This window comes from Chiloscyllium punctatum, chromosome 14 (assembly GCF_047496795.1).
Source record: "Chiloscyllium punctatum isolate Juve2018m chromosome 14, sChiPun1.3, whole genome shotgun sequence".
NCBI lineage: Eukaryota > Metazoa > Chordata > Chondrichthyes > Orectolobiformes > Hemiscylliidae > Chiloscyllium > Chiloscyllium punctatum.
In genome coordinates, this window is record NC_092752.1 from 20,280,418 (window position 1) to 20,306,532 (window position 26,115).

Genomic DNA, 26,115 nt, shown 5'->3' on the forward strand with positions numbered 1-26,115 from the left:
GTGAGGGGCAAATGTTTTATGTCAAGGGTGGTTCGCATGTGGGATGAGCTTCCTGAGGAAGTGGTAGATGAGGGTGCAGTTACAATGTTTAAACATTTGGATAAGTACATGAATAGGAAAGGTTTGGAAGGATGTGGGCTAGTAGCAGGCAGGTGGGACTAGTTTAGATTAGAATTATGCTCAGCATGGACTGGTTGGACCATTGGGCCTGTTTTCATGCTGTATGACTCTATAACGCCAAAAACTATTTAAACTTGGAGATTGATACTTGACTTTTGGTACTAGATTTTTGAAAAAAACTGAAGTTAGAAACAAAAGGCAGTAAGTAATTATGTGAAGTGGGACAGTCAGGGATTAATCAGATAATCACTGTACAGGTTGCCCAATTACAGTCATTTTAACAATAGATTGAGCAGTCTAATAAAATGGTATGGTTATACCTCAGTTTTTGTCTTGTCCAGTTCTTCTTGCTTTGACTTCAGCTCCATTTCTGTCTTCTCAAGTAACATCTCAAGTGCATTGTTCCTTTCGATCAAAGTCAACGGCAGCGTCTGATATTTGAGAGATTTGTTTTACAATATGTAATAGATCAAGAAAGGGACGGAATATTAAAAACAATAATAGATTACCTCAGTCACAGGTTTCTTAGCTGGGCTCTCTTTCCCCTGCAAAACCAGCCCTTTGTGCTTTAATTTTATGTCAGCTGTTGCAGATTTCTCCTCAATATCCATCAGTTTTCTTTGTAAAGTATCATAATCCAGCTTCAGCTTTTTCAGGGCTTGATCCTTTTCCTGTAATTGAATGCAGGTCAAGTAATTAATGACACATTAAATTGAGATGGTAAGAAATAAACATATCACCTCTTTATGTTTTCTTTTAACATTCCTCTAAAGTTCTAAAAATTTTGAATAGTTGAGAAGAGAGTTAATAATTTTTTTTTGATTAGATTACTTACAGTGTGGAAACAGGCCCTTCGGCCCAACAAGTCCACACCGCCCTGCCGAAGCGCAACCCACCCATTTCCCTACATCTACCCCTTAACTAACACTACGGGCAATTTCGCATGGCCAATTCACCTGACCTGCACATCTTTGGACTGTGGGAGGAAACCGGAGCACCCGGAGGAAACCCACGCAGACACGGGGAGAACGTGCAAACTCCACGTGAACTACAGTAGCCGTTTAAGTGATCTTTAAAAGGAATGTTGGATCAAGCATTCATAATGATCTCATTTCAACTCACTCTCATTTCTCTTACCTTAACGGTACTTTCCAATGACTTAATTTTGTCAGAATAATTAACGACTTCAAAAGCTACATCATTCACCATTGCATTTTCTTCCAAGCATGTTTCTGTGACAGTTCCAGTTTCTTCAGCAAGGTATTTTTGGTCTTCTGCATTTATTTTGCACCTCAAGTTCTGGTAATCATTAGATCCTCCCAGGGGTTTAACTACAGATGACTCTGCCAATCCATCATTCACTGCATCATTCTGTTCCCGCAGATCCATATTTTGTTGCACTTGGCACATTTTGTCAGTCTTGTCCCTGTCATCTTTTTTGAAGGTACCATCTCGTATTGAATTGTCATTTTGTTGCTTTAATTCATCTTGCTTAGTTATTTCACTTGTTCCCTGGGCTCTCAGTTCTTTAACTAGACATTCCTTCAAATTTATCAAGTTGGTATTCTCATTTTCCAAATGATTTATTTTGTCTTGTACCGCACTGCTCTCAATAAAGTACGTCTCCACTTCACTTTCCAGTTTCCTGACCTTTGCTAAAAGATTTTCATTCTCTCTTGTTAACTGCTGCACAGTTTCGTGTATTATTCGTGCCTTCTCGCTCTCCAGTTCGTTAATGTTTTCTAGCAAATGCTCATTTTCCTTCATCAGCTCTCCTTTCTCTTGCTTCAATCCTGTCACTGTGTTAGCGAGTGTTTTATACTTGGATTCCAGCTCTGATACTCTTTCCTTCAGCTCCTCATTTTGTGTGCTTAAGTTTTCAACAATTTGATGACACTCTGCTAAGTTCTGTGCATTTTCTTTCTGCATGCAGCTAATTGTGTCTTCCAGTTGACTCTTCTCTTCTTTTAGTTTGGACATTCCCTGTAAACATTCCTCATTCTTCTCTCGAAAGGCTGCTTCCAGCTCTCTTTGGTCAGATTCCAGTTTTGCTATCCCATTCAGCAGCTCTTTATTTCGTTTTTCCAGAACCTCATTTTCTTTCCTCAAGTTGTTTTTCATGGATTCTTTCTCCTGAGTCTTTTCTTCGGTTATCTCCTCAAGCTTCTGAGATAATTGGTTCACTTCGCTATTTGCAAGATGCAATTCATCTGCTAATTTACTTTTCTCTTCAGATACATGAAGCAACTGGCTGTTTGTACACTGCAAATGCTGACCTATATCCACCTTCTCTGCCTGAAGTCTCTGGAGTTTAGCCTCAAGTTTTCTAATGGTTTCAGTCAATGCCTTTGGGTCCATACTAGCAAAGTCTCCTTTCAAGTTGAAATGTGTCTTAGGTGGTATACAAGTAGCTGTGTCACTTTCAGTGAAATCTACAGTCTTCTGTGCAGACAGACAAGTTGATTTTGCACTCATGACCTTCTGACTCTCAAGCTCTAATCGATCAGATTGGGACTCAACATTAGTGATTTCCACAGGAACAAAAGCATCGCTGTATAATTCATTGCCAATTGCTTGGTAGCCTTCACATTTCTTGATTGCTGTCTCATTGATCTCTTGCTTTTCAGCAAAAGGTGATGGTAGATCACAACTCAATGAGTCTCTTCCTTCATGGTCCAACAACATGGCCAGTTCCTTTTGTATCTCAGAGCTCCGAAGAATTGCTCTGACCTGAAGTTAATATTATGACAAATTATGCACTGCTTTGCATATCTACATAAATTAAACATTCAGCAGCAAACACAAATGCACAGAACAATAAAGAAATCCAAGTGAATCAAAAATAATGGGTTTTTTTTTGCCTGGCTAGTCTATTTTGATTGGCTAACTGTGTACATGCTGCTGGGTTTATTTGATGGGCAGGGCCTAGCACAAGAGGAAGCCTATGGGCTGGACACAATGATGCAAGTGCAGGTGCCTAAAGTGGGATGGGAGGAGTTTGATGGAGAACGAAACTAGTGAAGAGTAAAGGCCGCCCAACAACAACAGTAAATTGAGAAGATTGTTCCCAACATGGGCCTGGATGGGATTGAGGGGTGTGTGTGAAATAACTCCACAGAGCCCAGTATCCTGTCACCAAATCACTCTTTACTTACACGTGGAAGGTCCTTGACACTGATCCAGCTCCCTCCGAGCCAGCTCTAAGAGGGAACAGGATGTCTGACACTCCTGTTCTTATCTGTCAGCCAAGGGTTGCTGTTTGGGCCAGATTAACAACCCTAATCAAGGAACTCATATTAATTGAGATCCACCTGGCTGATCTCATTACAATCACTACAGAGGGACGAAAGAAGTGTGATGGGGATGGCATAAGAGGAATGGCATGGGAAGGGTGAATGAGCTGATTGTTCTGATTAAATGTGGCAAAATGTCAGGGACAGTTATTTGATACAACAAATTATTCAAAAGTTAGTCTTTGTATTAACAATTAAGATTCACTGGACCCGAACAAATAATTTTAGAAAACCTGCCCTGAGAGTTCATAGAAGACAATAGCCTTAATTCTACAGATGAAAATTATGGCAACCATCTAAATCCTCCAGAGTTTCTACTTTGTCTAACTCCAATGGATATGCCATCAACCAAGTTTAGACTCAGAGAATCCCCATAGTGTGGAAGCAGGCCATTCCGCCAATTGACCCTCTGAAGAGCATCCTACCCAGACCCACATCCCTACCCATCTCTACCATGGCTAACCCATCTAGCCTGCACATCCCTACACACTTCGGGCAATTTAGCATAGCCAATCCATCTAACCTGCACATCCTTGGATTGTGAGAGGAAACCAGAGCACCCAGAGGAAACCCACGTAGACACGGGGAGAATGTGCAAACTCCACACAGACAGTCACCTGAGGTTGGAATCAAACCCGTGTCCCTGGTGATATGCGGCAGCAGGGCTAACCACTGAGCCACTGTTCCAGTAAACCATTCGAGGAAGGATCAGTTATAATGTTACTACACAACTTGAATCCCAAACAATGGAGTTGGTTAGCTCTGGTGGCTGGATAGCTGGTGAGTGATGCAACCAATGTGGGTTCAATTCCTGTACTGGCTGAGGTTACTACAAAGGACTCTTCTTCTCAACTTCTCCCCTTGCCTGAGGCATGATGGCCCTCAGGTTAAAACCACCACCAGTTCTGTGCACCAATCTAATGAGAGAACAGACTTATTAGTTTGGTAAGACCATGGTTTATCCCAAATGAAGATTGGTAGCTGGAAAGCTGTTTTCTTGGATGATAGATTATTGTAGCAAATTGTGGCATTATAACAGATGGTTTTCACACAACTAGAGTGTTTATTTATTGAATAATATTGAAGCCATCGATGTAAATCTGCCTTTCAGCTCAGGAGAAACACTTTTTCAATTAGACTTTCAAGTTCAATGACCAGACTCAATCATAAGGCTGATCTCTTGACAAAATGTTGAGTTATGTTCCTAGGCCTGTTTTTACACAGGGATAGACTTTCTTTCCCCAAGAATGAAAAATTTGAATTCTGCCATTTTCCTCAGCTGAAATAGTAATTAGAAATTTTGTTTTAGAAGCAGTTTTGTTGCAACAGTGACTCGAAATTCACTGAAAATATAATATTTGGCGTTACTTAGTTTACATTGACATGAGAAAATCATTATTGTTGAACTTTATTTTATGTATTTGAAATGTTTAGTGAACGCTGTGGGCATTAAGGTGAAATATGCTCACGCTGGACAACCAAGAATTGCTCCAGTTTTCTTCATCTGATTCAAACTTCTATAACCTCAGGTCAGATTCATACAGCATACTTAGTTATGAAGTAAAACAAACATGTAAAAAAATGATATAGTGATTGGAAGTTTTTCATCTACATTTAAATTTACTCGGAGGTGTTCCTTACCTTCTCCACATCCCCAGTTCTAAGAACCTGCATTAGATCTGCCAACAGACAAGAGTTTGCTTCAAGAAATGGGATTATATGTCCTTCCTTCACAGCTGCAGATAATTTTGGGTAATCGCAGACACTTTCAGAAGCCAGTTCTGTTGAAAAGCACACAGAAAATGACCAAGATGTATTAAAATTTTCACTACCTCAAACAAGTTATGTGTTTCATCTTTTTTTTCCCTAAACTGGTAGGAAGGAGCGTGCAATACTTCTTAAAATCAAAGAAGATCGGAGGAAACCTTAACAAATTATATAAAAATATTAAGTTTAAATCACGATAAATTAAATCCATAGAACATCTGTATCCTAGCATTGCAAATTTGATCCAGTCAGTTTTCTCACACATTAACATCAGTACCAGACAAGGAGGTTCAGTTAAAATATCCCCATAAACAAACATATTAGTCTGAAATTAGAGATGAGAGGAATTTATCAAAAGTTTATATTCAGTAAGTTAAAAATCACACGACACCAGGTTATACACCAACAGGTTTATTTGGAAGTTGAGAAGTGTGGCGCTGGAAAAACGCAGCAGGTCAGGCAACATTTGAGAAGGAGAATTGATGTTTCAGGCATAAGCCCTTCATCAGGAATGTGGTGGGGAGAGGCACAAGGGAGCTGAGTGATAAATAGGAGGAGGGGTGTGGGGCTGCAGCTGGGGGGAAGGTAGATTGGAAAGTGATAGGTAGTTGCAGATAGGGTGATGGTGATAGGTCATAGGTAAGGATGGAACAGATAGGTGGGAAGGAAGACAGACAGGTAGGACAGTACAAAAGGGCAGTACCTGGTTGGAGTTGGATCTGGGATGAGGTAGGGAGAGGGAAGTGTTACCTTTTGCTATAAATGCTGTGTCCTATGATCCTACTCCACTAACTCCCTAATGAAGGAGCAGCTTTCCGAAAGCTTTGTACTTCCAAATAAACCTGTTGGGTTATAACTTGGTGTTGTGTGATTTTTAACTTTGTCCACCCCAGTCCAACACAGGCAGCTCTACATTATATCTAGTAAGGCAAAGTAGGAGGTTTAATTGACAACTGAGAGAGCTGCTGATGTTTCAGAGCTCAAGTCTTCACTTTTCTTTCCAGTTAATACTCAACTTGAACTGCTGAAATCTGGAATGGACATCAAACACAGAGGAAGAGAGCTCTCTCCTATTTTTGGCATGGCTAGTCTCAGAAATTTGTCAAACAATAAAATGCACAGGCCATGAACAGGAACAGTAATGACATGCCTTCTTATTTTATAATACAGCAAGGAGCGTTATAAACATTTTACATTTATACACAAAAACAGAACAGATTTGCAGTTTACAAAAAGGCCTGCCTCACCAGAACATTCATTTCCTGGAAGGAAGATACACATGTGAGAACCTGTGAGAAACTATGGCGTCCAGGTGACACACAAAAGACCCTTCCTTGTTATGACCCCTGGCTCATGTTGTATGACTGCATATTTGGGCAGTAAAGGGTTTCCTGACTGTGGGGGATGCAAGATCCATTTACAACCCAGGCAGGTGACCTACAAGACAATGTAGTGTCCATCCAAAACCTTCAGTAAGGATATACTGGAAAAATGTTTGAAAAGAGATTACTTAACATTAAACATGAATTGCATCAAAATAAAGAAGCTTTGAGAGAAGATTTATGTGGTATATTTTGTAATACTGAAATGTTTAAGCCTCTTGAAACAAAAAAATTAAACCTCACTTGGTATCATGGAAAATCATCGTTTACCGTACAACAAGTCCATAGCAAATACAATAATTAACAGTATGATGTACATTGATTAAGGAAATTAAGGAGGTTGACTGAAGCATGTAATGTCATGTACAAAGACCTACTTGCAATGATCAAGGCCTCTTGAACGCACTGTCCAATGGACGGAGTCTGAGTGGTTTTGTTCCGAGCTGAGTCCAGCACAGCCTCCCACTTGCTCTGCAACAATTCTTCTCGAAATAAAATGTCTCCATTCTGATTGAGACCAAAATACTTAAAAGTTAGTGGATCCTTTTTGAACTGAAGCCTTCTATGTAACCTATGAACATCTACGTAATTAATATCTGGCATAGATCCTTGCCACAATTAAAGGTAATTTTCACCTTTCTGTTCGAAACTGGCAGAGTGGTTCACCAGCCCCTTATACAAACTCCCCACCTTTTACTTCCTTTGGAAAATAGGAAAATTATACTCATTAAATCTGGAGGTGGTGGACTAAATCTGAAAGAAAAACAAGTCAGATTCGTAACTGCTTTATTGATTCAAATAACCTAAATTGAGTACAGGAGTTGGGAGGTCATGTTGAGGCTGTACAGGACATTGGTTAGACCACTGTTGGAATATTGTGTGCAATTCTGGTCTCCTTCCTATCGGAAGGGTGTTGTGAAACTTGAAAGGCTTCAGAAGAGATTTACAAGGAGGTTGCCAGGGTTGGAAGATTTAAGCTATTGGGAAAGGTTGAATAGGCTGGGGCTGTTTTCCCTGGAGCATCAGAGACTGAGAGGTGACCTTACAGAGGTTTATAAAATCAAGAGGGGCATGGAAAGGATAAATAGACAGTCTTTTGCCTGGGGTGGGCATGTCCAGAACTAGAGGGAGTAAGTTTAGGGTGAGTGGGGAAAGATATAAAAGGGACCTAAGGGGCAACCTTTTCACAAAGAGGACGGTGCGTGTATGGAATGAGCTGCCAGAGGAAGTAGTAGATGCTGGTACAGTTATAGCATTTAAAAGGCATTTGGATGGAAAAATGATTAGGAAAGTTTGAGAGGGATATGGGCCAAGTGCTGGCAAATGGGACTAGTTTAGGTTGGGATATCTGGTTGACATGGGTTTGACCGAAGGGTCTGTTTCCACGCTATACATCTCCATGACTCTATGGTTAACTTAGTCAATAAAATAGAAGAGAAGGCTACCATTCACAAAAAGACCACACAGAAACCAACACCAGAACAGCTACAGAACTTTCTTAAAAAGCTACCAATGTTGGAGCAATAACTCAGATTATGTTTTTCAACGAGTTTCAACCGCCAAAAAGGTTGCTTCAACAAGTCATTCTTCATTCATTATTAACATGTCGCTGTTATTAGCAAGGTCTAACCCTAGGTGACCTTGAGCTGATTACAGGGACCCCTCATCTTTCAATCTTTTCTAGTCCATAGTGCAATAAACAGGCAATTCTAGAATTTTGACCGAGTTATAACAACACATGGCCAAGTCAGGATGATGTGACATTTGAGGGCACTCTGGTCATGCCCATCATAAGTACAATTAATTTTTCTTTCGCTTACAGCAAAACATACCAAACCATAAAGCTCTTGCTCATTCAAATAGCATCCTTCCTTTTTCAATTTTTCAGCTGAACTGGATAAGGCAAGATCATTTTTTTTTTACATTGTTCTAATTTCTTACCAGGAGTATACCCAATACTACAATAATAATATTCAAGTGATGGATATGAGCCACGCATTATCTTCTCAATTACTATCAGCATGTCAAAACTGAATGCTGAGTCAATCTCTTCACCCATGGTACTCAATACTGTCAGCTCTCTTTGTATTTGGCAGCATTGATACGAAAGAAACGTACTAAAGTAACTGAAAGAAACGTGCTATAATGACCTAAAATGGTAACACTTGTCCACGAGGCTACATCAAGCTTTGAGTCACAGTGTCTTCACAGTGGGGCAGAGAAAAGGCAGAGAAGGAAAGCAATGGAAGACAATCCTACATTATAATATGGAACATCCTGCCTTATCTTCCCAAAGAGCTGTGGGTAGCAAATGGTTGCTTGAAGACCTATGGCAGAAATTTCTTCCAACAGAGAGGAAAAGCTCTGATTCTGTAGCAGAGGAAAATCTGGTACTTTCATCACAAAAAATGTCATAGAAGGCCTTTTTGAAAATTCTGGAAAATATCTGCTTATTTGTTTCATGTAACCAGTTCGGAAAAGTATATTACATTTAATAGTGTAATTCTATTCATTTGCCAACACTAGTATTAAGGGGTACAAAGTATACTTGTGTTGCTGAAGGTGAAACTCCTATTTCCTGAGTTTCTTTTTTTTTTGTTACCTGCAGCTGGGATCGCAAGTGAGTTAAGGAGTTCTTTAGGTCTCTGTATCTGTTTGGCGAGGTTTCCTCATCCTACAAGAGCAAGGAAACACAACATCAATTTAACTGTGATAATGCCAAAGCAAAGTTTCATTCTCAACAATTGGTTTGGCAGAGTTTGCAGTGGACTGTAAAGAGTTTGAATGTTCATTTTGGCCTAACCCACTTTGAGCTTTGAATTTCGACATACCTATTCGAAAAATGCTTCCTGAAGTTGGGGGTGGGGCAGCAGGACCAGTGGAAGAGGGGGTGTGGTGTCAGGTGAAACTTTGGAGTTGTGAGTTGTGAAGCAGCAATAACCACTCCGGAGTTCTGACCATGTTATCACCATTATATAGCTGTACTCCCGCTCTCAATTTTCACTCGGATAATGTTTAAGCTTCAAAATGGGGCAACAGAGGGAAGAAGTTTTGGAATTCCCAACAAATTAATCACACAGATTATAACTCATGGTTCAATGACTTATGTTTAATGTCACTTACTTTTTTATTCTACCAGTTTTGTTTTAAAATAAAGGTTAGCTTTAGAGGGATGGCAGTGAAGGCAGTGCAATGTTCCTCCTGCAACATGTATGAGGTGAGGGATGCCATGGACGTCCCTGCTGATTACACTTGCAGGAAGTGCACCCATCTCCAGCTCCTCCAAGACCGTGTTAGGGAACTGGATCTGGAGTTGGATGAACTTCAGATCATTCGGGAGGCAGAGGGGGTCATAGATCGGAGCTATAGGGAAGTAGTAACTCCAAAGATGGCAGATAGATGGGTGACAGTGAGGGGGACTGGGAGGAAGCAGCCAGTGCAGGGACCCCCTGCGGCCGTTCCCCTCAAGAACAAATATACCGTTTTGGATACTTGTGGGGGGGACGACTTACCAGGGGTAAGTGACGGGGCTCAGGCCTCTGGCACGGAGCCTGTCCCCGCTACTCAGAAGGGAAGGGTGGAGAAGAACAGAGCAATAATAATTGGGGACTCGATAGTTCGGGGCACAGATAGGCGGTTTTGTGGGAACGAGAGAGACTCACGTTTGGTACGTTGCCTCCCAGGTGCAAGGGTACGTGATGTCTCTGATTGTGTTTTCCGGGTCCTTAAGGGGGAGGGGGGGCAGCCTGAAGTCGTGGTCCATATTGGCACCAATGACATAGGTAGGAGGAGTGCTGAGGATGTTAGACAGGCTTTTAGGGAGCTAGGTTGGAAGCTCAGAGTTAGAACGAACAGGGTTGTTGTCTCTGGTTTGTTACCCGTGCCACGTGATAGAGAGTCGAGGAATAGGGAGAGAGAAGAGTTAAATGCGTGGCTACAGGGATGGTGCAGGAGGGAGGGATTTCGGTACTTGGATAACTGGGGTTCTTTCTGGGGAAGGTGGGACCTCTATAAACAGGATGGTCTGCACCTGAACCTGAGGGGCACCAGTATCCTTGGGGGGAGGTTTGCTAGTGCTCTTGGGGGGGGTTTAAATTAACTCTGCAGGGGCATGGGAACCCAGACTGTAGCTTTAGGGTGCAGGACCTGGAGTGTAGGGAGGTTAGGAATATGGCATCAATCATAAAGGAGGGTGCCTATAAACAGAAGAGTGGCTTGAAGTGTGTATACTTTAATGCCAGAAGTATACAAAATAAGGTAGGTGAACTTGCAGCGTGGGTTGGTACCTGGGACTTCGATGTTGTGGCTATTACGGAGACATGGATAGATCAGGGACAGGATTGGCTGTTGCAGGTTCCAGGGTTTAAATGTTTTAGTAGGGTCAGAGGTGGGGGTAAAAGAGGGGGGTGTGTGGCTTTGCTTGTCAAAGATAGTATTACAGCGGTGGAAAGGAAGATGGACGAAGATTTGCCATCTGAGGTAGTTTGGGTTGAGGTTAGGAATAGGAGAGGTGAGGTCACCCTGTTAGGAGTCTTTTACAGGCCTCCTAATAGTCCTAGAATCGTTGAAGAAAGGATTGCGAAGATGATTCAGGAGAAGAGTGACAGTAATAGGGTGGTTGTTATGGGGGACTTTAACTTTCCTGATATTGATTGGGAAAGCTATAGCTCAAGTTCGTTAGATGGGTCAGTGTTTGTGCAATGTGTGCAGGAGAGTTTCCTGACACAATATGTAGATAAGCCAACAAGAGGTGAGGCCATGCTGGATTTGGTTCTGGGTAACGAACCAGGCCAGGTATTAGAACTAGAGGTAGGTGAGCACTTTGGGGACAGTGACCACAATTCAGTGATTTTTACTCTAGTGATGGAGAGGGATAAGTGTGTACTACAGGGCAAGAGTTATAGCTGGGGGCAGGGAAATTATGATGCGATGAGGCATGACTTAGGATGTGTGGATTGGAAAAGTAGATTCCAAGGCAAGAGCGTAATTGATATGTGGAACTTGTTCAAGGAGCAACTATTGAGTGTCCTTGATAAGTACGTACCTATCAGACAGGGAGGAAAGGGTTGTGTGAGGGAGCCGTGGTTTAATAAGGAATTGGAATCCCTTGTTAAATGGAAGAGGGCGGCCTTTGTAAAGATGAGATGTGAAGGTTCAATAGGGGCGATTGAGAGTTATAAGGTAGCCCGGAAGGACCTGAAGAGAGAGCTAAGAGCAGCAAGGAGGGTACATGAAAGGTCCTTAGTTGGTAGGATTAGGGAAAACCCTAAGGCTTTCTATAGGTATGTCAGGAATAAAAGAATGACTAGGGTAGGAATAGGTCCAATCAAGGATAGTAATGGGAAGTTGCGTGTGGAGGCTGAAGAGATTGGGGAGGCACTGAATGAATACTTTTCGTCAGTATTCACTCAGGAACAGGACATTGTTGTCGATATGAATACTGAGGCACGAATAAGTAGAATGGGTGGCTTTGAGATATGTAGAGAAGAGGTGTTGGAAATTCTGGCAAGGGTGAAAATAGATAAGTCCCCTGGGCCTGATGGCATTTATCCTAGGATTCTCTGGGAAGCAAGGGAGGAGATTGCAGAGCCATTGGCCTTGATTTTTGTGTCCTCTTTGTCTACAGGAGTAGTGCCAGAGGACTGGAGGCTAGCAAACGTGGTTCCCTTGTTCAAGAAGGGGAGTAGGGATAATCCTAGTAACTATAGGCCAGTGAGTCTCACTTCTGTTGTGGGCAAAGTCTTAGAGAGAATTGTAAGGGATAGGATTTATGCACATCTGGATAAGAATAATGTGATCAAGGATAGTCAGCATGGTTTTGTGAAGGGCAGGTCGTGCCTCACAAACCTTATTGAATTCTTTGAGAAGGTGACTAAGGAGGTAGATGAGGGGAAAGCGGTAGATGTGGTATATATGGATTTTAGTAAGGCGTTTGATAAGGTCCCCCGTGGTAGGCTACTGCAGAAAATACAGAGATATGGCATTGAGGGTGAGTTGGAGGTTTGGATTAGGAATTAGCTGGCTGGAAGAAGACAGAGGGTAGTAGTTGATGGCAAAGGTTCATCTTGGAGTGCCGTCACTAGCGGTGTTCCGCAAGGAACTGTTTTGGGACCATTGCTGTTTGTCATTTTTATAAATGACCTGGAGGAAGGGTTAGAAGGTTGGGTGAGCAAGTTTGCAGATGATACGAAAGTCGGAGGAGTTGTAGACAGTGAGGAAGGATGTGGCAGGTTACAGCGGGATATAGAGAAGCTGCAGAGCTGGGCAGAAAGGTGGCAAATGGAGTTCAATGTAGCTAAGTGTGAGGTGATTCACTTTGGTAAGAGTAACAAAAAGATGGGGTACTGGGCTAATGGTCGGATACTTGGTAGTGTGGAAGAGCAGAGGGATCTTGGTGTCCATGTACACAGATCTCTGAAAGTTGCCACCCAGGTAAATAGTGCAGTGAAGAAGGCATATGGCGTACTGGCTTTTATTGGTAGAGGAATTGAGTTCCGGAGTCCTGAGGTCATGCTGCAGTTGTATAAGACTCTGGTGCGGCCGCATCTGGAATATTGTGTGCAGTTTTGGTCGCCATACTATAGGAAGGATGTGGAGGCACTGGAACGGGTGCAGAGGAAGTTTACCAGGATGTTGCCTGGTATGGTAGGAAGATCCTATGAGGAAAGGCTGAGGCACTTGGGGTTGTTTTCATTGGAGAAAAGAAGGTTTAGGGGTGACTTGATAGAGGTGTACAAGATGATTAGGGGGTTAGATAGGGTTGACAGTGAGAACCTTTTTCCACGTATGGAGTCAGCTATTACAAGGGGGCATAGCTTTAAATTAAGGGGGGGTAGATATAGGACTGATGTTAGGGGTAGGTTCTTCACTCAGCGAGTCGTAAGTTCATGGAATGCCCTGCCAGTAGCAGTGGTGGACTCTCCCTCTTTATGGGTATTTAAGCGGGCATTGGATAGGTATATGGAGGATAGTGGGTTAGTGTAGGTTAGGTGGGCTTTGATCGGTGCAACATCGAGGGCCGAAGGGCCTGTACTGCGCTGTATTCTTCTATGTTCTATGTTCTATGTAAAAGGATAGCCTTTTAAAAATATCTGTATTGATGGCATGTGGTCAACAATGTGGGTTCAATTCCCATTCTGGCTGAGGTATGTTTGAGATCTGAGTGTGATGCTGGAAAAACACAGCAGGTTAGGCAGCATCCGAGGAGCAGGAGAATCGATGTTTCGGGCAAAAGCCCTTCATCAGGAATGAGGCTGTAAGCTGAGGGGGTGCAGAGATAAATGGAAGGGGGATGGGGATGGGGGGAAGGTAGCTGGGAATGCAATAGGTGGATGGAGATGGGGGTAATGGTGATGGGTTGGAGAGGAGGATGGAGAGGATAGGTGGGAAGGAAGATGGACAGGTAGGACAGTTCAAAAGAGCGGTGCCGAGTTGGCAAGTTGGAATTGGGATAAGGTGGGGGGGGGGGGGAGGAAATGAGGAAACTGGTGAAATCCACATTGATGCCGTGGGGTGGAGGGTCGCGAGGTGGGAGATGAGGCATTCTTCCTCCAGGTTGAACACTTCAACTCTCCCTCCTACTCTGCCAAGGTCATGCAGGTCCTCTTCCATCGCCACTCCCTAAACACCCTCCTCTCCGACCTATCACCATTACTCCCACCTCTATACACCTATCACACTCTCAGCTACCTCCACCCCCAGCCTCAACCCCCTCCCCAATCGCACCACTTCCTCGGCTCACAGCCTCTTTCCTGATAAACGGCATTTGCCTGAAACATCGATTCTCCTGCTCCTCGGATGCTGCCTGACCTACTGTGCTTTTCCAGCACCACATTCTTGACTCTAATCTCCATCATCTGCAGTCCTCACTTTCACCTATGTTTAAAACTTGCTACTTGTTTCCACTCAGATAACAGCTCAATATTTTCATGTTACTCTGGGTAAGACAGTATCAATCTGACACCCACAAGTTACTGAGATAACTTTGATAATCATCTTCAGCTGAAAACACTGATAAACACAGCTACTCTCCAGCATCACTGGAATTGAGCATACAACCTCAAATCAGACACAATTCTTGCATTATTTTCCTACTAAATTGCACTAACTTTCTGCAGAATAATTATCAGAGTCTGAGCTTACCATGTGCTGAAATACTGCACTGCAGATGCTGCTCAGGTGCTTACACTTGGAAGTTACCTAAAGCAGAAAAATAAGAATTTCAGCAATCGACAGTAATATGGCAGTGGGACTGTATTCTCCCTTCAAAATTACGGGACAACATGTGTCACGCTCTCAAATTCCCTCTCACCACGTGCATAGTTGCATTAGTATGTGTTTATATTGGTTAGGTTCCCATGTTTTTGTAGATGAGTCTTGGACATGGAGGAGTTTTTTTTGTCCCTTGTGAAATTCTCTTCTAGTGTCATGTGGAGATTTTGTGAACTAGTCACACCAATTATAAAGTGAATTAAAAGTTATAATCATTGAGCTTCAGCACTGCACTTCTGAGGGAACATGACAAGGAATGGATTTTCTTATTGCAATAACAGCTTACATTTGTCTCAAATCGTGGAGTCATTTATAGTTCCTCTCACGTAGCAGGATAACATAAGCTGCTTTCTTCAGAGAAATGTGATCAAACAAAATCTGACACTATGCCACATGACAATATTAAGGCATCAACTAATAAATTGCTTACAACCTCTTTCAATAGACGAGGTAGGTTTTTAAGAGCACCTTAAAGGGACAGAGAGAAGGTAAGAGGTTCCAGTAAGGATTTCCAGAGCACGGCACCTTAATGGGCAAAGGTTTGGTCATCAATGCAGTGGCTGAATTTCAGAATGCTCATCAGGCCTGAGTTTGAGGAGCTCTGATATTTCAAAAGGTTGTAACATGAAGGCAACTACAGAGCTAGGAAGGGACAAAGTCTTGGAGAGATTTGGAAACTGGGAGAAAGCGAGGGAGAATGAAACCAGATTACGCATCCATTGTATACAGTTGTTTTGTTAAATGTGGATCAATCTTCATAATTGATTCTTGTTAACTTTAAAAGAATAGCATTCTACATTTGATTTATTTTGACATTGGAAAATACGAACTGCAGTTCCATTCTACTTTTCTATCGATTATCGACTTCCTCTAAGTATTTCTTGACACACAAGTAGAGTCTCCCCTATCTTGGAAAGGTGAGAAACAGAAAGCAGGAAACAACAGACAAGTTAGCATAATAAAAAGCAAAAGAACCGCAGACGCTGTAAATCAGAAACAAAAATAGAAACTTTGGGAAAAGCTCAGTAGGTTTGGCTGCATCTGTGGAGAGAAGTCAGAGTTCACATTTCAGATCGAATGACCTTTCCTCAGAATTGATAGTAGCTAGGAAAGTGTCAGCTTATATGCAGAAGATAGGGAGGGGGGAAGGGGTAAGGAGGAAATGTTAGGTGAGGATAGAGCTCAGAGAGACAGAAGAACTGTTGGGACAGATAAAGGAGTGGATAATGATCTGGCTAGGAGGGTGAAAAGCGCATAATGGGGACTATTAGTACTAACAATGGTTGTGTTTAATAGCAGACTGTGATAACAAAGCCTAGTGAGTTGGAGTTGGGATAAAGACATGGGAGAGTTCAAGCCCTAAAGTTATTGAATCAATATTGAGTCCAGAAGGCCGCAGCCCTCGAGCAGAAAATGAGGGTCAGTCGACCTGAAACATTAACTCTGACTTCTCTCCACAGATGCTGCCAGACCTGCGAAGTTAGCTTAACATCTATCTAAAGAAAAGTGCGAGAATCTATTATTGACAATAACAGCAGGCTACTTGGAATAGCTCAGTGCAATCTGGCAGGGGTAACATAGTTGTGTGGATTTGACTAATTTATTAGGGTTCTTTGAGGAAGTAGCAAATGAAGTTGAGAAAGGGAAATCTGTGGATGTACTGTGCTTAAAGGTCCAGGAGACATGTGACAAGCTGCCACATGAAAGGTTACTTCACAAAATAAGAACTTACTGCTTATGGAGAGCCAAAGGAAAATACAGAGTGGGCATAAATGGTTATATTTTAGCTGGCATGGTATAACAAGTAGCGAGCCAATGTAATAGCGATGGGGCTTTGACTACTTAAGATCTGTATTAGTGACATGAATGACATGATCAAGTATTGTTTTTAAGTTTGCTAATGACCCAAGCAGCATATTATTCAAATGAAAAGACATTACAGAGCTTTGAGAAACAAAGTATATAAACCACAAAAAGTTATCAGTCTGCAGGTCCAGCAAGTGATTAGGAAGAAATATGGAATATTGCTGTAAACACTGGAAACGCTGGAGGTGTTCATCAGGTTTGACGGTTCTTTGGAGAGAGAAACAAAGTTAACATTTCAAGACCAATATGATTCTTCTTCAGATCCCCTCGTTGTTTATTGCAAGTGGAATTCAATATAAAAATTAGGGAAGTTGTGTTACAGCTATATAGAGCCATATTAAGATTGCTCTGTAAAATTTTGGCCTCCTTATTTGAGAGATTGCGTAATTGCATTAGAAATATTTCAGAGTAGGTTCATAGAACCATACAGTACGAAACAGCGAATTCAGCCAATCAAGTCTGTAGTACCAAAATACCAAGAAATATACACAGGTCTCACTTTCCAGCATCAGCCCCTTAGCTTTGAATGTTATAACATTCAAAAAGTACTTGATGAGTACTTGTAATGTTGTGAAGTTACCAGCTTTAACTACCCTCTCAGGCAATGCATTCCAGACCCCCACCACTCTGGGTGAAAAACATTTTCATTTGACTAATTCGGTGTAGTCTATCCAATAAGGAGAGGTTAGGGATTACTTGGAGTTCTGAAGAATGAAAAGCAATCTTATTGAAACATATATGTTCCTGAGCGATGTGACAGAGTAAATTATTTTACAAAAAAGGATCTTTCCCCTTGTGAGAGAGACTAGATCTAGAGTTTAAAAATTAGGGGTCTCCCATTTATGATGGAGATGGGAGCAACTTTTTCCCTAGAGAGCCTTCCCCAGACAGCAGTGAAGTCAGTGTCACCAAAACTTTTTTAAGGCAGAGGGAGATAGATTCTTGAGTAACGAGAGAATTAAAGGCTGTTGGGGTTAAGCCAGGAAGTATAGATGAGGGAACAAGCAGATCAACCACAATTTTGTTGGTGGAGGGAGCTCGAAAGTCCACTTAGGCTACTCATTCCTTATCTATGTCTTTGGATTATATAACTGTCTTCCGAATTAGATGAAATCTCGATAGGTACTACTTCTATCAGGTCATTGTGCATTTGAATTCCAGAAATGACTGTAGATGGATTCTGGATGAACGTTTTGGGGAAACAGCCAATTAAGAGAGTTACCCCTCCGTCCCCCTGCCCCCAACTTCCAAACCCACCCTGGAGCCCAGCAAATTAAGGCCAATGCAACCAGGAAGGCTAAGAGAGGCTCCCAAGAATTGTAGCAGCTGCAACCAGCTCAGTGTAGGTGGAGGGCCTACCTTTCTGAGCATCTTGAACTGGTCTTGACATCAGTAGCACCACCACTGAGTACTGGCTTTCTCTGGGACATGTAATTTCTATCCTGATCTGACAGCAGAGTTATTACCAGGCTATTGCCTGTACTGGCAAGTTTTAGTTACAATAGACTGGGGTCGTTTCCTCAAATCTAGAAAACTGAGGATGAAGGGGACACGATTGAGATGCACTAAATTATGAGGGGCATAGATACAGGAGAAACCTTTCCCAGTGGTGAAGCAATTAATGACCGTGGGGCACAGATTTGAGGTAATGGGCAGATTTAGAGAGGGTGTGAGGAAGAATGTATTTACTCAGTGGGTGATGGGGTCTGGAACTCACTGCCTGTAAGAGTGATAGAGGCAGAAACCTCATAACATTTAAGAAGGATTTAGATGTGTACTTGCAATGCATAGATATAAAGGCTATAGGCCAAGTGCTGGAAAATTTGGACTAGAATAATCAGGTGATAGTTTTTGACCAGCACAGTCATAATGGGCCAAAGGGTCTTTTTCTGTGCTACAGGACTCTATGGCTCAAAGAGGTGTGTAACATTCTCCCTCAATTTGTAAGGTGGTGTTTGGGTATTCAACAAAGTGCCTCAGAATCACACAGCTGGATCTTCTATATTTCCAGAATGTTTTCTCAATTACAATTCTAACCACATGTGTGCATGTTTCATGGTTTGCACAGCACAATGGCGGAAAGGACAGCTGCACTTTGAACCTGCCCTGAAGCATGCTGGTATTTTGACGTAACTCAGTGGATCCAAGGTTACTTCTCCAGTTCCCATCACTCCCATAACAACCACAAATGTTACTTCTGTCCACTCCCCAACACAGGAAAATCAAGGCCTGTGTCTTCAGTTGATGAAATAAAAACTTTTTCAAGCTTAAAACACTTTCTACACAATTAAATACTTTGAAGTATTGTCTCTGTTATAATGAGGGAAACGTGAAAACAAATAGGGAAAATGCAGCTGCCAGTTGACAAGTAATCCAGGTTCCAAGACCAATGTTCTGGGAATGAGTTTCAAATCTAACAATGGGAGCTGGCAAAATTTGAATTAAATTATCATGGAATATAAAGCTAGTGTTGGTCTTGGTGGCCATGACAACTATCACTGATTGCTGTAAAAACCCATCTGTTGCTTTAATTTTATTTAGGGAAGGGAATTTGCCATTCTTGCCCACTCTGGCCTTTTTGTGACTCCTGACTCATGGCATAGCAGTTGATTCTGACTTGCCCTCTGAAATGGCTGAGCAGGTAATTCAATTCAAGGGCAATTAGGGATGGACAATAAATGCAGCCTTGGCCAGGGACACTTCCATCGAGTGAAAGAACATAGAAAAATTCTACACAAAACAGGATCCCATAAGCTACAATGTGATAATGACCAAACAATCTGATTCAGTGATATTAGTTGATGGATTAATATTGAATAGGATAGTGATCTTCAGGGTAGGTGGAGTTTCCAGATCCCCAGAGTTTAATCATCTCATTTCAGTTGTCCCACAGAATGTTTTTTGATGGATAATTATGAGTCAAGATATGACAAAAACCAACCTATATTCCATTAGATAGACTCAGTCAGTTGTCTCCAAGTGCTTTGAGGATAAATGTTTCTTACTTAACCAGTATTTTTGCTTTCTATTGGACTTCATTTCTGAAATAGAGCTTAATCATCAGTCATCAATTTTTCAATAACCTGAACATAAAATTATCGCACAGAAGATTGGATGCTCTGACCTAAGAGCAAATCAGTAAAGGGTGACGTTGGTCTGAGTCAGCAGTGAAGAAACTGACACACAGCATATCTGCTGCTGCTGGTGTACTAATATTCTTTCCCAGTGAGTTTGTAAGAATGGGTTTAATTTCTAACCACATTATCCTTCGTACCACTCCTGTCAAACACAGTTCAATTGTTCAGTGGGTAAGACACATGCACAGATAAAACTATTACATTCATTCAGTCCCTTGTGCAGAAGGAATAAAGTGAGTAAAAAGAATTCAGAAGAAACCACACTCAACAGGTTTGGTAGCAAAAAGATCTGAATTGTAAAACAGGGGTTTACTCTGACCTCTAACGAAGTTTCATGTCCTGGCTTTTCATCAGAATTTAACTGGAGTTCACTGTTATTCTGGAATAAAAAATAAACAGGTGGCGATTTTAACATCTTGCAACTTATTTCATTTCAAGACCAAAATAAATTAGTCTACCACAAATGTGTTGTTATTTCCTGAACTACAGTAGTTACATGTTTCAAGTGTATAAACGGTGTGATTAGATTTCTCCAGAGAGGTGCTTGCAGGGATGTTGAGAAACGACTTGGCTTTCTTGCCATTGCACCCACATCAGAATGCCACAGGGCACTGGTCCAAATGGCTGTTGCTGTTATCCACTTTAGTGATGGTGAAGTCAATCTATTGGTGGCTTCATTTTAGGGTAGGCAGCAGAAGCAAGACATGGGGCACTGAGGGTCTAAATTTAACATTCTCATCTTCCGTGCAAATGCCTCCACAGACATATCCCTTCCAATCTCTGTAACTTGCAACAGCCATACACTCTTTGCAAACTCTATTGTTCGGGTTATTTGTACATTTTTAATACTTTTGCCCACCATATGCTTTATGACGTCACCATGTGGTGCTGTTCCTTCAATGTCAATGACCTGAGCTCTAATTCAAGACTACATTAAAGAATCTATAAAATTGTCCACACAACCGTTTACACCAAACATTCTTTACAAGTAACTAAATCCCATTTCCTATGTTATTTACAATATAGAAAACATCCAATATCATGGCAAGCACAAGGTCTGAGCAAATGGACAGAAGATGATGGCACATATGGTAGAGTGATAGAGACACAGAGATACACAGCATGGAAACAGACCCTTTGGTCCAACTCATCCATGCTGATCAGATATCCTAACCTAATCTGGTCCCATTTGTCAGCACTTGGCACATATCCCTCTCAACCCTTCATTCATGTACCCATCCAGATGCCTTTTAAATGCTGTAATTGTACCAACCTCCACCACTCCCTGTGGCAGCTCATTCCATACATGCACCACCCTCTGTGTGAAAAAGTTGCCCCTTAGGTCCCTTTTAAGTTTTTCCCTCTCACCCTAAATCTATGCCCTCTAGTTCTGGACTCCCCCGCCCCAGGGAAAAGACCTTGTCTATTCATGCTATCCATGTCCCTCATGATTTTATAAACCTCTATATAAACCTCTATAATGTCACCCCTCAGCCTCCAACTCTCCAAGGAAAACAGCCCCAGCCTATTCAGCTTCTCCCTATAACTCACAACCCTCCAACCCTGACAACATCCATGTAAATTTTTTCTGAACCCTTTCAAGTTTCACAACATCCTTCTGATAGAAAGGAGACCAGAATTGCACGCAATATTCCAACAGTGGCCTAACCAATGTCCTGTACAGCTGCAACATGACCTCCCAACTCCTGTACTCAATACTCTGACTAATAAAGGAAAGCATACCAAATGCCTTCTTCACTATCCTATCTACCTGCGACTCTACTTTCAAGGAACTATGGACCTGCACTCCAAGGTCTCTTTGTTCAGCAAAATGGTCATTTTGGACACCATGGCACCTTTTCCAAAATAGGAAACTTGCAGGAAGAAATATTTCACCTGCTTGGAACCACTGCAAGGTGACTTACAGAGACATTTCGCAGCAGCATAGCCAAAACCCATTTTTCCAATTATTATAGTTAAGAACAGAAATTGCAAGCACATTAGTGGACAGTAAAAGCTTGTAAAGTCAACCACTTCCTGGTTTGACAGTCAATTGGATAACCTGACTGTCATTTCTCCAGGCTTAAGTCAGATATAATACTCATGCAGAAGGCCTGGCAGATCAGTTCCATGGTAGTCAAATGCATCCACCAATTTTTGGATGGATGCATCCTCCATCAGCCCTAAACTCTACGGGAATTTCACGCTCACCTTGAAATACTGTTCACTTTGGCATATCCACCCCAAATAGTATCCAGCAATTCTGCTTGGAAGTGCTATGATACCACGTGAATAATAGTGAAGCACAAATAATCAGCATTAGGAAGGAGATGTGGAGAGATTAAAATAACACGTCTTTTTGGAGTGCAGGTTTAGTTTTAAATAATAATGTTTAAATGTGGAAGACAACAAAAATAATGAGAACTCTCAATTAGGTATTTTACATTCGGCAACATTATTACTTACTAATGTCATTTTATGCAGTTTATTCTTCTCCTCAACTAAGCTCTCCAGTTTCTCTTTTTCTTCTAGCACTTCTTTCAGGTAATTTTCATTCTCCTGAATTTCTTTCAGTTCTGCTCTAAGCTTCTCATTCTCCTCTTCCAGTTCCTCAGTTTGCTCTTGCAGATTGCTCTCCGATAACTTCAACTCGTGGATCCGTGAACGGAAGTCTTCCAGCTTATGTGTAAGGAAGTCCTCATTGTCTTCGGCTTGCTGAAGTCTCTCCCTGAGTTGTTCCCTTTCCACGTTAGTTGCCTCTTCTTTCTCTAAAAGCTTATTTAGGTCATCCTGAAGCACGAGAATACTGTCTTTGATTTGGTTTTCTCTTTCTGCCATGGAACGCGCCATGTTGACAAGTTCAGTATCGTGTTCAGAAAGATCTTTACTCCTTTTGCTATGTGCGTTTTCCAGCTTTGTGAACTTTGCTGTAGCTTGCTGCAGCTCCGTTTTCAGGATGACACTGGTTGCATTTAGGTCGATCCTCTCTCTATCCAGTTTGAAGATCTGGCTGTGCAGGAACTGCTCCCGTTCCCTCAGCTTCACCATTTGCTGCTGCTGCTTTTGCTTGTAATGCTCAAAGTACTCAGATTGCTTCTTCATCTCATCCTCTTTCATTCTGAGCTGGTTCTGCAAACGCCACAGTTTTCCCTTCAGCATCTCTTCGGACTTCTCCTTTTCAGCAAGCTTCAAAGGAAGAAGAGAATAGTGAGGAGACATGTTAGAGCTCTGCAATAACTTACCCTGGGTGTCACTGTCAGAGCAAGTGATATAAGGTGAGATTAGATCTCCACTAAAGATTATATATTGTATTTCAAATGGTCAGAATTACTCTGAAATCATTCACTGTACTAATTGGAACAGAGAACAGACAGAGCTACTCAGCTTCTTGGGGAGGGATGGGATGGCCATGAGTTTACAGATTGAGTATTACAATTAAACTGATGGATCAGACTGCCTAGTAGTTTTGAACTGCTAAAACTGGTCTTAACCAATCCCTATTAGTACCACATGACATGATGGAGCACAATCTTAGTGTGAAGATGGGACTTGACCTCCACAAAGACTGGGTGATGATCACTTTTACTAATACTTGCTTTGACAAGTGCGATTGGACAGTGATTCTCATGGCATCCCTGAGTCTTTTGATTACTCTTTCTTTACAGTAACACATGCCGGGAGAAAACTTCCCAAAAGTACATTTGCTTTTTCCTAACCAGATCATTAATGTTTCAAAGAACAAACATTAAATACAGAACTTTTTTTACATATGGAAAATAAAAAGGACTAACCAATACCTTTGTAGTTCTCTGCCTGTTTTATTTCACATGGAGTTAAAATACAATCACAATATAATAGAATAGAACTTTCCAGTGAGATGGTCATTGGCAACAGAAACAGGCATGTTGACATCACATTTATTAATTCACAACTGACCCAATTTAATGCTCCTTTCTCTCAGTGTCCTGTCTTGTTTTAGGGGAAAAAAAAACTCAAGCATGGAAAATAATAAGGCAATGCTAAAAAAAAACACCTTAAAGTGTTGTAACTGCATTAAGTATGTAGCACTGAAAGGATCAATTGTGAGCCCCAGTTAGTTCAATTATTACAAGGAACACGTATACAAAGGCAGAAGCTAAACACAAACACTCTGATAAGAGAAGCTACATGAATGTTGGTACCATGACCTTTTCTATTAGGCTATGACCTATTAGCTAACAGTGAATTAAGATGAACACAAACTATTGCTGAGGGAGATCTTGTGGTGCAGTGTATCGTGTCGCTGACTCCAAGTTTTGAAGCTCCAGGTTCCAGTCATATTTCAAGATTAAGGTCACATGAGGACAAGGCCTTGTTTGGGTGCAATTCCTATAGTAACTAACCTATCCACAGAGTCATCAACTACTGGTGCAAATTATTGGCTTATGTAACAAGAAACAGATTCCTGCTAAAGAGAGTTCAGTGAGTTCCTGAGTGTAACTAATATAACGATCTGTGGAAGCTTTTCATAGATGCACCACTGAAAGTATCCTATCTGGACGCATCAGAGCTTGATATGGCAACTGCTCTACCCAAGACCGCAAGGAATTACAAAGAGTTGTGAACGCAGCCCAATCTATCAAGCAAACCAGCCTCCCATCCATTGACTCCACCTACACTTCCACTACATCGGAAAAACAGCCAACATCATCAAAGACCCTGGTCACATTCTCTTGCACCCTTTTCCATTAAGCAGAAGACACAAACGTTTGAAAACACGTACCAACAGAATCAAGAGCAGCTTCTTCCCCACTGTTATCAGATTTATGAATGGACCTCTCATATATTAGCGTTTATCTTTCTCTGCACCTTCACTGTAGCTGTAACACTATATTCTGCATTCTGTTCTACTACTCTGATGTACTTATGTAAGGTATGACTTGTCTGGTTACAACACTTTTCACTGTATCACGGTACATGTGACAATAACAAATCAAATCAAATCTCCCAAGATACAGACAAATGTCTCCCTACCAGTCTGCTGGAACTTACTGGCTCATCTTTGAGGGAGTCAGAGAGGAATGTTCTAAGAATTGTTTTTTATCTAAATTAGCCTAATGTTTTTAATGCCTCTCTTGGGAGTGCCCTTGTAGTTGTTCTTGCTGGTGTCTAGGAAGCTGAAGGGGGAATCACGTTGTCTAGAATTTGCACCGTAATTGTTTGGGGCTGGCTCAAAAGGTGATCTCCTCTCCATCCTATTCCATCCCACTTGTGAAATCCTCAAGCTCTACAGGCTGTTTTCCCTGGAGCATCAGAGGCTGATGGGGTGACCTTATAGAGGTTTAAAAAATTATGAGGGGCATGGATAGGATAAATAGGCAAAGTCCTTTCCCTGGGGTCGGGGAGTCCAGAAGTAGAAGGTTTAGGGTGAGAGGGGAAAGATATAAAAGAGACCTAAGGGGCAACTTTTTCTCTCAGAGGGTGGCATGGGTATGGAATGAGCTGCCAGAGGAAGTGGTGGAGGCTCATACAATTACAACATTTAAGAGGCATTTGGATGGGTATATGAATAGGAAGGGTTTAGAAGGATATGGGCCGGGTGCTGGCAGATGGGACTAGATTGGGTTGGAATATCTGGTCGGCATGAACGGGTTGGACCGAAGGGTCTTTTTCCGTGCTGTACATCTCTATGACTCAATGACTGTATCCTAACACGACAGAAACATCACCTGGGTGAAGGTTAGGATAATGGATAATTGCTCCATGTCAGATTGTCTGGATGAGCAAGAAAAATGGATGACGGGATTTAGAATGAGCCTTACCGAAAATTTAAGACTCTTCTCTGAAATTTGCAGACTCCGAAGCTTTCCTGCAAGTAGTGGGTCACTGGTCATTGATTGCTGTGATTTGGAAGTTAACTCGTTGATTTTATTCAGAAGCCTTTGCTCTGACAGTTCCAACTCTTGAATTCTAAATAAGAGTAACCAATAGCACAGAGTCAAAAAAATGCAAGAAATCCTATGGAACATTTTACACTGGCATATACATGACTTGTATCATAGGATGTCATTGCTGGCACCTGCTGCTCCATTCTTATGTCAAACACAATGCAAACCGTTTCAGGATAAAGCTCATATAATTTCTAGCTTCATTCCCCTGTAGAGAAACCTTCAACGCTCCTCAGATATGTGCTTGTCACTTTAAGGGGAACGAAGAAGTCAATGTTGTTTTTTAAAAAAGCAGTCAGTGACCCATTGACCATTTGTGCTTCAAAGATTCAGACCCCAGAAATCTCTTTGA

At 41.7% G+C, this 26,115-nt stretch overlaps 1 protein-coding gene across 3 annotated transcripts in view; it reads right to left on the reverse strand.

The window, feature by feature from the left end:
• LOC140485656 (uncharacterized) overlaps positions 1-26,115 on the reverse strand; it is a 122,723-nt gene that overhangs the window by 84,707 nt on the left and 11,901 nt on the right. For all 3 annotated transcript variants that reach the window (XM_072584033.1, XM_072584034.1, XM_072584035.1), the window contains exons 3-12: positions 25,638-25,785; positions 22,303-23,022; positions 20,156-20,215; positions 14,705-14,761; positions 9,165-9,236; positions 6,940-7,069; positions 5,055-5,194; positions 1,258-2,850; positions 630-791; positions 441-551 (exon numbers count right to left, since the gene is read on the reverse strand). In XM_072584033.1, the coding sequence (XP_072440134.1) occupies positions 441-551; positions 630-791; positions 1,258-2,850; positions 5,055-5,194; positions 6,940-7,069; positions 9,165-9,236; positions 14,705-14,761; positions 20,156-20,215; positions 22,303-23,022; positions 25,638-25,785 (3,193 nt within the window). The remainder of the gene's footprint in view (positions 1-440; positions 552-629; positions 792-1,257; positions 2,851-5,054; positions 5,195-6,939; positions 7,070-9,164; positions 9,237-14,704; positions 14,762-20,155; positions 20,216-22,302; positions 23,023-25,637; positions 25,786-26,115) is intronic.